Below are 14,113 nucleotides of genomic sequence, written 5' to 3' on the forward strand. Positions count from 1 at the left end.
TATGAAAATAGAACCCAAAAGTTAAGCTTGTCAAATACAGTTTTGAGAAGCTGTATTGTGCAGTATTGTAATGTTTTTTCATTACGTAGGGAAAATGTGCCCTTTTCTTTTTATTTTAAAATACTCTGTTCATTTTAAAATGTGTTTTTTTTTCTTCCTCTATGCAGTACTACCCACTGACTTGAAAAGTAAAATATTTTACACAGTTGTACCTAAAAATATATGTGCATTTCTTTTATTTGAGAGGGGTGGAAATGAGTGATTAGATGATGCCATGACTGAGTTGCTCTTAAAAATGACCTCAGCCTGCTGTGGAAGCGTATCAGGGGCAGATGTGGTCTGTAGTGTTTTGCTGTAGGGAAGTAGTCATCATTAGAAAACAAGACTGGATGCAGGCAGCTCAAGTATCCAAAGAGAATTAAATGATAAGTATTTAAATTTTGGGTGATGGTGGACATGAAAAATAAAATGTTTCATGTCTAGAAAGTGATTTTAGGATTTCCCAGGCATTAAATATGGAAAGTCAATTATTGTGAAAAAGGTCTTTACTCTGAGCTGAACAGAAAGTACATAACTGGAATTGGACCTGGAAGATTATTTACTGGATGTTTTATTTAAAAGTAAAGAAAATGTAGTTTGCATGGACAGGGGTGCATATATTGCATCATTTATTGGCACCTGTGTAGGCTAGCAAAAGATTTTTCAGGCATCTGTTTCTGTGTTATTTAGTTACCCATGCCTGTACATCAAATATTAAAGCTATCCTGGGTTGGCAAATGAGAGGTTTAAATTGAAAGCCTGGCATTTAGAAATCTCATTAACTGAAGATTTCATGCTACATTTGGGTACCAGGATAGTGGTGCGAGTCATTTTTGTTATTTACTATCTGGAGTGTCTGCTGGGTTCCTGAGAGCTGGAGGTGTTAAGCAACTAGGAGCTCAGACCAGTGAATACTGAAGTCAGACCTACATTTCTGTGCCTGTAAAAACAGGTCCAGAAAGCAAGCACAATCCAAATAATCTATTGTTAGTCTACATTATAAACAACAACAAAAAGCCTTAATGATAACATTCCTAACATGTCCCAGCTCATATGAGGGATTATCTCATATTACGGATTAGAAAACCTCAATAAAGACGTTTTCATTATTTCTTAGACCATTAAGGCTCAGGAGATAATCATTTGCAGGATAATTTTTCAGCTTGCATAGATTTGCTGAGGTCACTAACTCTGGCCTGAAATGTGGCTTATCAATAAATACTGTTGGATTTAACCTTTTGATATGAATACAGGAGTACTTTTTTTTTTTTTTTTTTTTTTTTTTTTCATTTTCACTGCAATTATTAGTCAGACATAAAATGTAGACTTCTGACAGTGGGACATTTCTCACTAATACAATACTTTTTATAAGGTTGCTGTATTTTCCTTTTGATGATACATCATTTCAGCTTATGAACCTACTGTTCTGCCAAAAGAACTTGTTTTCCTGTCAGTGCTGACAACCACCCAATACAATACAGCAATCCTTATGCAGATTTTATTTTATGTCTTATAAAAGAGATGAATGGTGTTGAAGACTGGTTCATTCTCATTAGTTGAGGATCTTGCATTGCTTTGTCTCTGCAAGCAGATGGAGCATTCTCGCTCATCATTCAGTTAGTCAAGGCTTCTAAGGTCAGCATAGTGAGGTTACTGGAGTTTAAGCTCTCTATAATTCAGTGATGCACCCATCATCTGTCAGTCTTTGTGAACTTCATGGTCCGAGCAGACAACGGCTCTATCTGGACCTTTTGTTCCAAGATGTAGTTTATGGTTTCTGATTTTCATAGAATACTAAACAGAAGGGAGTGATCTGCACCAAACAAATTTCAAACAGTAATAAATTCAGATTGTGGGTATATACAGTTTTTGAGATGATGATGATTTCTTTGATAATTTTTTAGTTTTTTTTGGTATTACAGTGTGTTACCTATTCTTCTTGTTGTTTGTTTTGTTTTATTTCTTAAGGGCCATAACTTTTGAATAATAGATTTCTATAACAGCACAGTAAGTGGAGATGATATGAATAGGTGATTAGTTTAATTGTACCTCCTGCAATCATTTTCATAAATATTATTCAGTCTTGATTTTACAGAAGTTCATAGAATCACAGAATCATTAAGGTTGGAAAAAATTGGTAAGATCTATCCCCACCATGCCTACTAACTGTGTCCCTCAGTGCCATACCTTCAGTGTCTCCAGAGACAGTAACTCCACCACCTCCCTGTTCAAAATGCCTCACAACTCCTTCTGAGAAGAAAGTTTTTCTTAATATCCAGCCTGAAGTTGTTTTTCTCAAAGCAAAATCAAAGCAGTATTAATGAGCTTCTTGGGTCGAGTGTATTTGTTGTTCTCTCCATATTCTTGATTACTGAACAGAAACCTAAGCTACTGTCTATAAAGCTCAAGCATAAATGAGACTTCAGAATTGCATCTAGATGTTCAGCATTTTTAATGTGTTTATACCCTCATTCTGGTTACCTGCTTCCAGCTTAGTGAGTATCTACATCATTCTAATGTGAATGATTTAAACAGTTCAGAAACTGTGGTACACTGGGTTCATCTGTATGTTATATGTGCAATTTATTTATATGAATATTCAAGGCTGTTTTTTAAGTTTATTCGCAAGGTCAATGAAGCATGGTTGAAGTATGTACTTGAGGTTAATGTGGATGTGATGGCATATTTTTGTTCTGAAGTGAATAGGACTTGGAGTGGTTTGGCTTTGTCTTTTATTAGGCATTTATAATATCAGCATAAGACACACTGCTTGATATTCACTCACAGAGGAAAGATTAATGAGAACATAAAATGACAAATGATGATTTTTGATCTTGATGATTTTGGCATTTGTCAGAATGCCTCACAGATATATAGCTTTACTAACAAAGATGTGTTTGGAAGCCTATGCTGCCTTTGGGCTTGGGCATGTCTTTTTCCTTTCTGCTGAAACCATGCTCAGGTTCTCATGCCAACGTCCAGCTCAGACTTCAAGTCTTCCGAGGGACAGGTTTTCCTCTTGCTCAAACCCTGGCTTGGGTTTTTCTGTCATATATAGTCTGTCATATATAATATAGTCTCATAATGCAGAGGATTAAATTTAGCAGAGGGAAAGATAAACACACTGATGCCTCTCCAGCCACGTCCCTTTGACCTCACACATAGCTATACACATGCCAGTCTCTCCAGTTGTGACACAAGGCCTGTGAGTTGTGTGGCTCGAGGCCTTGCTGGCCATGGGAACTTGCAGCGCTCATATGTGGACTGAGGGTGAAGTTACACAGGAAGGCAGATACAAGCTCTGGCAAGATACAGCAGACTGCAGCAGTCAGGCACAGGGTTCTCAGAGGGATGGCTGGCTGGCTGGCTCATGTTCTATACGACTGGCCCTTCTCTCTCCCTCTCCCTCTACCCTGTTCCTCTGCATTCCCATCTCTGCCAACTTTGACACTTCTTGAAGCATTCCTTAGTAGTAAGTATGCATATCTCCACAGGCCCCCTCAGATACCCATCCTACTGGTGTTAGCTTATTTCCCCTTATCAGTTACAAAGGCCAGATTTATGCTCTTCAGATCTCTGCCTGTGTTTTCTTAATGGCCCATCAATTAATGGCTGAAGAGCTCTGGTCCCACTTACTGTCTCCCTTAGTGCTTACTTATCAGGTTTCTGTCTCTCTGTGTTTTGTTAATGGCTTTCTCTTTTATTTCCCCTTCCCTATGAGGTGAAAAGGTCTTTAATCTGATAACTCCAGTGAACCTAATGCTCCCACATTCTCCATTCCCTTACACTCTCTTTTTAGCTATAACATTGAAGGCAGTGATGATGGAGCACTTTGAAGAAGCTGCTGTGAGCAAGAAATCGAACTAATGGAAGCATTAGACAAAGAATTCTATTGCTGTTTTTTTTTTTTTTCTTTTTTTGAAATAACCACAGCATGTGAAGTAAATAATAGCTTGATAATATATTTTATGATGATGGACACGTTTCAAGATAACCAGGAATAAGACATACATCAGACTGTCTGCAAGTAACTTTTGTTAATTAGAATAGTGAAAGCTGTCACTGTATTGAGTTGAGGACATCACAGACTTAACCAATTAGAAAACTGCTGGTTATTTGCATCTCAAGTTTGATTTCTGCAAGACTTCTATTTTAACTTTGACAGGGAAAGAACTTGTTTTTTGGTCAGAGAATGGTAAGGAATTTTAATCTGTTTAGTTGTAATTATGAAGCGCTTTTTTTTTTTTTTTTTTAACCTTAAACAGAGTGCTGTGTTAAACAGTGTTCTGCTATAATGCTAACTAAATAGGCAACAATAAAATGAACCTCTCAAAAATTTGTTGGATTTGTCAAGGTAGAAATAACTTGTCTCATTGTTTATTTGGTTTATTTGTAGGATATTGCAGTAAGCACACTTTGAATGCTTAAACAGCTTTTAATGCGTTTTTACACTGTTAAATTTTTTCATTTGCAGAATCCTGGTGCGTCCAGTTCCAGCTGGTCAGAAGTAGATGTGCTGATCCTGGCTGGAACAATTGGCCATGTTTTGAGTTTGGGAGCAAGCAGTTTTATAGAAGAAGAACATCAAACCTGGTATTTTCTTATCAATACCCTTTGTTTGGCTCTGTGTCAGGAACTCTGTAGAAATTATTTTCTTCTGAAAGAATGTGACCTTCAGCTTGGCACCACTGTGAAACAAAATTTTGATCGTATTGGAGAAGCCTCAGAATGCAAGAATATAGATGTACAAGCAGCAAGTAGTTCAAAACTAGGCAAGGCTGCATATTCAGCTGAATCTGTAAAAGGATCAGATAAGTGGATAAGCTTAGCAAGTCCATGGATCATTCTTATTTGCTGTCGACTGCTTCGGTCTTTGAATCAGACAGGGGTCCAGTGGGCTCATCGGCCAGACTTTGGGCACTGGTTGACAAGGTGGGTAACAGATTTATTTTCATACTTTCTATGTTATTTAGAAGTTAATGTGTGGGTTTTTTTTTAAGTATGTGAACATTTCTCTACAGTCTCTATATTAGAAATTGCTGTAAATACGAAGGGAGTAAACAGTGAAGCAGCATGAGGAATTTTTCAGCACAGGAGTTATTCCTCAGGTACTATCAATGGATTATAATCTTAGCCCTGTGCCATGACTTATCTAATTAATGTCAATTATACACGATAGGTTTATCAGAGGCAAAATTAAACATTTTCTGTGCCTAAGTCAAATGAGGCTGGTTTGGGAAATTAAAAAACACATAATAAAATTAAATTCTTAATTTAAAAGCAGAAGGTTCTGCTCAATTCCAGATTTCATTAAGTTGTAGGAAAAGGTACTGCACAAAAGAGTTTTTCCTCATCTCTCACAGTCATTTAATGTGTGGGTGGAAAACTGAAGGAATTTTTCGAATGTAGTATAGAAGAAATAGGGAATTTCTTAAAACTTGAAGCTTTTTTTTCTTCAACTGCCTTTTAGTATTGTGAAGTACTACCGCCACTATTCAGTGACAGAAAGTACTTAATATTTGAACTGTTTTCTGGATGTTGTTCGGTAGATGGAATTGCAACACCTTCCAACTGACTAGTCAGTGTTTTGCAGACAGCAGATGGGGAGGCTTTTTGTAAGATAGAGATTTCCTGCCAGTATCTTACAATGTGTTGAAGAAATGTCATTCATCATTCATTAATAGAGAGATGAGTAAATCAACCAGTATGAAACTCGTTACATATTGGCAGCCCCACAGATAAAATGCCAATTGCTATGACAGGCATGAGTGCTGAAAGACATGACTTATGAGGAAGTTTATTGCATTACCGGAGCTTTCACCGTACTTCCTCTTGCAATGCAGTGAGGGATTGAGGAAGGATTGTTATATACAGTGCTAGTTACAGGAGACTCTTTCATTGTGAGGTAAGTCACTATGTGACCAGCCCTATAGTAAATACAGGATTAAGTGTGATTCACTGTGACTGGGAAGATTATTATGACTATTATTATTATTGTTATTGGTTATTATTTTTAAAGATTAACCCCCAATATCTTCCAAAGATTTAGTTGTTGAATAACTTTCTGGTTCAGATGTCTTCTTCAGGATGTCAACTCTTTTCTTTACTATTATAATGCCAGGGAAGAAGACTTGATATTCTTGTAGCTAAAAAAAAAAAAAAATTGTGTTTTTTTCCAAAGATGTGCTATTGCTGCTGTCATCCCCAGGAATGTTTATTGACACTTGGAAATATTTCCAACCTTCTCAACATTGTGGACTTATCACCAAAGATAGTGTACCAGTTAAGTGCACCTTCACCTCGCCACTTCTGACTTCGTGGTGCAAAGTGTGCCTATGTAGAGCAGCAAACTCTACTCTAGTAGGGACGTGGGGACATCACAGGAAGAATGCAGTCTGAGGCCAGATCAGATGCTTCTAGGGCTTCCTGAATAATAATGAAAGCTGGGAAATCCTTTAAGTTCAGTTCTAACACTCTTACTACATTGGTGGTTGTCTACACCTCTTCCGGCATAGTCTTTTTGTTTCTTTTGAGTTGAGGGGTGGGAGAAGGAATTTATTGTATTGTTTCATTTTTTTTCTTCTGAATTTGAGCACTTCTACTTGTTGAGATTTCTGTTGGCCTACTTATTCTGTTGAGGTCTCTCTAAATGGCACACAGCCATCTGCTATACCAGCTGCTCTTTCAGTTTTGCGTTGTTTGCATTTGCAAGCTTGCCCTCTGGGCTGTTAAAGAAGATGGCCCTAGTGTGAAGCCCTGGGGTTGGATGCTAGTGAGTGGTCTCCAGGTGGAGTGGTCTCCAGTTGTGCTGCTGATGAGAACGCTGGGCAGCTGAGCCAGTTTTCAGTCCACCTCTCTGTCCACTTACTTCATCTGGGGACTGCACGGATGTGCCTGTGAGGATCTTGTAGAAGTAAAAGCCTTGTTAATGTTCTGATAAACAACCTTGCCTTCACTGCACCCTTCAGTGAGCTAGTCATCACAGAATTCTATCAGATTGATTGACAATTACCTTCCCCTTCATAAATTCATAACAATCATGTAATTAAAGCTGTATGACTCCTTGGTGAGAAGAGCTGAAGTACTGGCAGCTAGGTATCAAAACTGAAACTTACTGGTGAACTGCTTCTTGTGTTTCTCTCCTAAGTTTCTCTCCTAATTATAACATCATATTTGGGTGTATTTGCTTTGATCCTGAAGTAAGTAGAAGAGAAAAGGTCCTACAGCTATAGCCATAGTCTGTCATTGCTTGTTTGGTAGTAATGGTATATTAAAAGAGCTGTTATCTTACCAGGCAATGTACCTGTTGTCATGTGTTTCCTATCACAGGCCCTGTGTTTTACCAGCAAAGCTGTTGCTTTGTCTGTATGGTGAAATAACTCACTGAACTGGTATGGCTGGTAAAATATCCCATTGTGGTGCAGAAAACTAATCTTTTAGATGAGATGGATCATGTCCCATTCTAGTTTACCATGCAGCTTAACTGGCAAATGTTCTGCCACAATATATGGACTGGATAAGTAAGGGAAAGAGTGAGTGTGCAAGCCAGCACTGTGGCTGTCCAAATTCATTTGGAAAAAAAGAAAAAAAAAAAAAAAAAAAAAGCAGCAATATCTGCATCTTCTGAAATGCAGCATATGTAAACTTTTTTTTTCCTTTCTGTTATTGCCAGGCATTGCTTATAGAACCCAACTTGCCTGTCAAATGAAAAAGAATTAATGATTCTCAAGCTGCTTCTTTTTCAGCCTTAAAAAAAAAAAAAAAAAAGACAAACAAAAACAACCTAAGTCCAGAGTGCAGTCCAGTGGCCAGCTAAGACAATGTGTAATTGGGGCTGCCACGTTTCTGCCTTCTGCCTTTCACTACTGTAACAGCTTTTCCAGTGTTCAGAAAGCACGAAAAAGCAGAATCCTGGCATAAGTTTGCTCAGGCTGCTGTGAAGGTATATCCTGACACGAATCACAGGAGCAGTTTTAGCCTAACAAGAGAATATAGTATGTGTCATCATTCTGACATATGCTTAAGTTGCTTTATATGGTTAAAAGTTAACCTGATAGCATCATTTAAAGTGCACAGTTTTTGACATAAGTGGTAAATGCGAGTGGGATAAATCCTGTCTTGGCCTGAAAGGCCTCACTGAATGAGTTTCCAAATGATTGGTGAATGAACCAACTAAATCTCTGCACATCCCCTGGTTTGTGAGGGTCCTATTAGGTGAGCGTGCTTGAATTTTCTTTGGTTAGAGATTTCAGTGTCTTTGTTCCTTCTCTTTCAAAAGAGAACAGTATGGTAGAGGTGTCTGTTTCCCTTGTATTTTGATCAGGATTGAGATGATGGATTTTCTTTATGGCCTCAATTAAAAGCTAGTGATAGGCTGAGTTGCATAAACCACTCATTCCTCTTCCCAAAATGCACTGTGATCCTGTGAGATTGATTGTTGTTCTATTTTTAGTATGTGTTTAATTTGCATCATTGTGTCTTAATAGCATATTTCCTAGTAATATGAAATCAGAACCTTTCTCAGATCATGTGTATCTTGCTACTTTGAGTTACAGCTGCTCAGGCTTTTTGTTTCTCGGATAAATTGCTGAAGAGTCTTTTCTCTTTTTTTTTTTTTTTTTCTTCCTTTCCTCCCGTAATGACCCTGTGGTTCCCTGTTGTCATGCTCAATCTGATACTTTGCTTATCTGGACAATGCATAATGGGCTGACCATTCATTTAAGGCAAAAAAGATTATTGTACAGATTTGTGCATGGACATATATCAGAAGCAAAACAGAGAAAATCAGTTTACCAATAGCATGTTGGATTTAGCTGTTCCGCATGCGTTGAATAATGCAGAAATTAGGGAAGTATTTTTTTTATATTTGCAGAGAGATTCTGCAAACCTGCTGGAAAGAAGAAATGCACTTGAATGGGAATAAGTACATCAGAAAAATAGACAGTAGATGAAGTAAAGAGAACAAGCAGTTTTTGAATTTGGTAGTAATAAGGTTTTCTTTTCAATTAGCTAGCATTCAGATAACTTTGGTCACATGTCTAATCCTGGTCAGAGCTCATACTTGAAAGGTGTCAGAGCTGCTACTGGGCTCACTGTGGAGGGGGTGAAGTAGTCAGTGGCAGCATCAGCTCGCAGAGAACTGACAAGAAGCAGCAGCATGTAAAGACGATGATAATTACTTCAAATAACGTACTTAATTCCCCCACCATGTGCTCTCCTCCAGAAAATTAGGAATTAAACATGTTTGAATTTTGCTTTATGCTGGCAGTATGGAAGTGAACAGTTAAAAAGGCTTTAAAATGAGATTCATCTGAGTATTCACAACTCCCTTCACTCCACTAGTTTGCAGGAATTAAGTGAGGTTGAAGCAAGTGATAGTCTTTGACACCAGAAGTATGAAAGTATAGACCACCGGCTGTTACAGTGAGAGCATACAAACAAAGCTCCTTTTTTTAATTTGGGCTCTCTATCGTGAAACTCTTGGTACTTTGATTTCCATTGTGTGGCTTAGGCAAACACCACTAAATTTCAGCTGAGCTAGAGCAGCATGTTTCTGCATGGGTTTCTTAGATTGATATCTCATTGAGAAGTTTGGTAAATGGCTGAATTCTGTGTTGAGCAACTACAGTTCTCTTTCAGAATACATGCTAATTTAATGTGTGCTTAGCAGCCTAATTAGAAGAACCTTGATTGGTAAATGTGGAAACTGTAGGTGATCTATAGTGACTCGACATAGCTTGTTATAAATCCTGTTTTATTTGTTTCTTCAGCAGACTCTATGAAACATTTAGACACAGGCTGGATATAAACCCCCGTGCTGGCAATAAAGAATGTGCCATTAGTGACTGATGTGCTCATGTATTTAAAAATACCCTTCCTTTTCACTGGGCCTTTTCTAGGGATTTTATTTTATTTTATTTTTCCCTTTTTTCTTTTTTTCTTTTTTTTCTCCCGTAGAGTATGATTTGCAGTGTTCAGTGTAGGGAATGGCAGATGTTATTGAAAATCTTGCTGGATATAGCATGCTTATTACATCTTTCAGGTAGGATATTCTTAATAATTTGCCTGATTTGATTTATCTCACTGTCATGCAGTAAACAAGGAGGATGCGTCCTGAAGGTATTCTTTTAAATTTTTTGTGGTAAATTTAAAAAGATGTACTGGTTACTGAATTAGTTCTTTATGTACTGATGATAAGAAATTATGCATACGCTATCTTTGCAGGATGCTGCAAGAATCCATTCACTCCTTATTCAGTCTCTTCCTGTAGGAGAAAAATACTACTGAGGAAAAACACCAAGGCTGTAATATTCTGGTTCATGTCGCTTTTCTCTACTGTTCTGCAGAGAGCAGTGCAGCTCCTGGGAGTTGTCCATGAAGCACTTCTGTGAACTGGGTCCTGCAGGGCGGGCTAACAGGGCAATTTTTCTGTCCTGTATCCTTTCATCTGTGACATTTTGAAGCACAATAGCTGTCACAAATATTGGTTAAAATCCTGGTAAAGCATGTACCATCAAATAGGAGGGTAGACCTATTGGAAGTACTGTAATTCTAATTAAATCAAAGGTAAAACTGGAGTTTTCTAAGTGTGATCAGAGTTGATGCAGCCCTGGCTTAGTGTCATTTCACTGAAGTTGATGATCTCTTATTGTGCCATTTTGAAGTGTGGAAGACAGTGATGGAACGCATGGTTATCATGCTCTGAATTATGTTCTTTAAAGAAAGTAAATTAATAAGATTAGTGTTTCTGGGTTGTTTGAGATGCTGAGAATACTTGCAATAGGCAAATTTTAGCAACTCCTGGATTATAAAGGCCTTTCTGGAATTTTGTAGCTAGCTGTGGTAGATTTTATTACATATTAGACCCCTTAGATTTTGCAGTACCAAGTGATATCACTGTAGATTTAAATATACAGCTTTTAGCAGCATGCTTAATGAAATGCTCTTAAGTCTGTAATGACTGCTAGATACTTAGGATGAAGGGGAATAAATAGACTGTATCTGTACTCTTGGCCATGCTGCAAGTTCTGTCTCTATTCTTTGTATGTATTGATCCACTACAAGGGGATGTAGTTGTGTAAGAGAATCATATTGTGTTGTTTGCATATATTTTTAAAAGTAAGTATATATATTTCTGGTCATTGCAGTTAGGTAGTACTTCGTATGTCTAAAATTAAACAAAACAAATGCATGTGCAGTTATTTAGAAATGGAAAATAATACTAATTTTATAATGTGAGAATCTTTTATGCCTTATCTCAGAAAACGAAATGCTGTAGTGTAATCAAAATGTACTGTTTCAAAATGCATAAATAAGAAAATTCAAGTTTAAAAGCTTCTACTCTTTTCCATTATGCATTAAGCAGCTCAGTTTTTATATAATTAAGAGAACAGCTAGCAAGTGGGACACAATCCCACTTGAAGCATGCATTCTTGAATAGGAAGCCTCATTAATAAAATCAGTTTTTTGAGACTGCTAAAATATTTTACCATACCTCTTGGAAAATTCATAACATATCTCAGTACAATAATTAATTTGGCAATAGACTACTAAGAGCTAAGGCTCTGTCAAGTGTGCTTCATGTGCTTCACTGTAATTACTGTAATTTGAAGGTTTTTTGTTTGTATGTTTCTTTTTCTGCAGTTCTGAGCATAAGTCTGAACTCTCCGTCTTGGCTGCAGTTTCCCTGCTTATGATCTTTGTTCTGGTTCAAAGAAGATGCTCTCTGGTTTCAAAAATTGCTATGGCACTTGGGCTCCTGGGAGTCTACAGTTACCGGGCAGCCATTGGAAATGTCGTATTTCCATGGCAACATGACAGCAAAGATATTTCAAAGTAAGTTAATCAACAGATATGTAAATCTATTTCTAGAAAGGTGTTAACACTTTCGGTATCAGGGGATAGGGTGGAGAGGGATGTGATGTTTAGACTGTAATCAAATTCTTATAAATAAAACTATATTTTGTAGGTGGCTGACACACAGTTCTTGTGATGTGTAATTTTAAGCCTTGTGAAGCGTCCTGCAACTGTGTCGGATTAGAAGTTAGTCAGATAAGAACTAATCAGAGGAAAATCCAGTAGTCATTCCCTGTACTTTTGCTAGAAAGAAGCCCTGAATACACCATCTCCTCTTGTTTTAGATGGATTTGCCACATTTAGCAGAGAACATGTCAAATTCACTTAGCTGTTTGCTAGTTTTGAAGGATGATTATACAGCAATTGAGAGTGTTGCTTTTCTATATGTCTTTCTTTCTCAGTTGAATATTTTTGTAAAGTATGACTGTAACAAAATTGTTCTGCACAGTGCATACTGAGGACTTTTTTTTATGTGGATGTAAATTTCTTAAAGAACTAGTCACTGCAACTGTAAGGAATTTATTAGTGTTTTTACCAGTGATTACTTCTGGAATGTAGCTAAGTGATTTTAATTTTGTCGTGGAGCAAGCTGTGGAAAACTTCCAGAGTTAGTAAGAGCATTCAAAGAGGAGGAGAGGATTGTGGAAGGCAAGTATAACAATTGTCTTACAAATGCAGTTAACTTTCTCTCACACTCATTTTTAATGCGATATAGATACAAGTGGTTTCTTTTGGGGCTTTTTAATTAGAGGACAGAAATTCACAAGATATGCAGGTGGAAAAAGTCCTGCAGGAAAAGATTTTAGGACACATACATCAGATTTTCTAATAAGGCATCTTTATAAACTGTTTTTGTGTCTCTCTATATATACAGATGTATTTACATACATTCCATCTTTCCAAATATTGAAGATAGTTCTAATGTTAGATGTTGTTTTACAAAGCCGATTTCATTCTGTGACAAGGTGACACGCTTAGTGTATGAAGGTAAGGCTGTCAGTGTGGTCTACCTGGACAAAGCCTTTGACACTGCTCCCCACAGCATCCTCACGGAGAAGCTGGCTGCCCAGCTTTGGATGGGTGTACACTCTGCTGGGTTAAACACTGGCTGGATGGTCGAGCCCAAAGAGTTGTAGTCAGTGGAGTTAAATTCCGTTGGTAGCCGGTCATGAGAGGTGTCCTCCAGAGCTTGGTACTGGGGCCACTTCTATTTAACATCTTTATTAATGATCTTGGTGAGGGGTTTGAGTGCACCCTCGCTAAGTTTGCAGATGACATCAAGTTGGAAGGGAGTGTTGATCTGCCTGAGGGGAGAAAGGCTCTACAGAGGAGCCTGGATAGACTGGATCAATGGGCCAAGGTAAACTGTATGAGTTTCAATAGGGCCAAATGTTGGGTCGTGCATTTTGGTCACAACAATCCAGGCAACCCTACAGGCCTGGGGATGAGAGGCTGGAAATCTGGCAGAAAGGGACCTTAGTGTACTGATGGACAGTCGGCTGAACATGAGCCAGCAGTGTGCCCAGATGGTCAAGAAGGCCAATGGTATCCTGGCTTGTATCAGGAATGATGTGGTGAGCAGGACTAGGGAAGTCATCCTGCCCCTGTACTCGGCATTGGTGATGCCCCATCTTGAGAACTGTGTTGAGTTTTGGGCACCTCAGTACAGAAGGGACGTGGAGGTACTGGAGCAAGTCCAAAGAAAGGCAGCAGGGCCTGTGAACGGCTTGGAGAATATGCTCTACAAGGAGAGACTGAAGAAACTGGGGCTGTTTAGTCTGGGGACGAGGAAGCTGAGGGGAGATTGCTCTCTTCCAATATCTGAAAGGTGCTTACAGCGAGAGTGGGGTTGGTCTCTTCTCACTGGTGACAGGTGACAGGATGAGGGGAAATGACCTCAAGCTGCACCAGGGTAAGTTTGGGTTGGATATCAGGAAAAACTTCTTTACAGAAAGGGTTGTTAAGCACTGGAATAGACTCCCCAGGGAGGTGGTTGATTCATCATCCCTGGGTGTGTTTAAAAACTGTTTGGATGTGGTGCTCAGGGACATGATTTAGCGAAGGGTTGTTAGTTAGGGTAGTATGGTTAGGTTGTGGTTGGACTCGATGATTTTTAAGGTCTTCCAACCTGAGTGATTCTTTGATTGTATGAATTCTGTACCCGTGCTAACATTGTATGTTCTTTCTGCTGAGTGTGAAAGTAATGGCAGAATCACAG

At 38.3% G+C, this 14,113-nt stretch overlaps 1 protein-coding gene across 8 annotated transcripts in view; it reads left to right on the forward strand.

Annotated features, from left to right (window-relative positions):
- PIGG (phosphatidylinositol glycan anchor biosynthesis class G (EMM blood group)) overlaps window positions 1-14,113 on the forward strand; it is an 81,634-nt gene that overhangs the window by 27,608 nt on the left and 39,913 nt on the right. For all 8 annotated transcript variants that reach the window (XR_014880350.1, XR_014880352.1, XR_014880351.1 and 5 more), the window contains exons 9-10: window positions 4,514-4,971; window positions 11,683-11,874. Coding sequence is in view for 4 of the 8 variants with exons in the window: in XM_085212880.1 (XP_085069006.1) it covers window positions 4,514-4,971; window positions 11,683-11,874 (650 nt within the window). In the remaining 4 variants the exon portion in view is untranslated. The remainder of the gene's footprint in view (window positions 1-4,513; window positions 4,972-11,682; window positions 11,875-14,113) is intronic.

This window comes from Meleagris gallopavo, chromosome Z (assembly GCF_905368555.1).
Source record: "Meleagris gallopavo chromosome Z, MGAL_WU_HG_1.1, whole genome shotgun sequence".
NCBI lineage: Eukaryota > Metazoa > Chordata > Aves > Galliformes > Phasianidae > Meleagris > Meleagris gallopavo.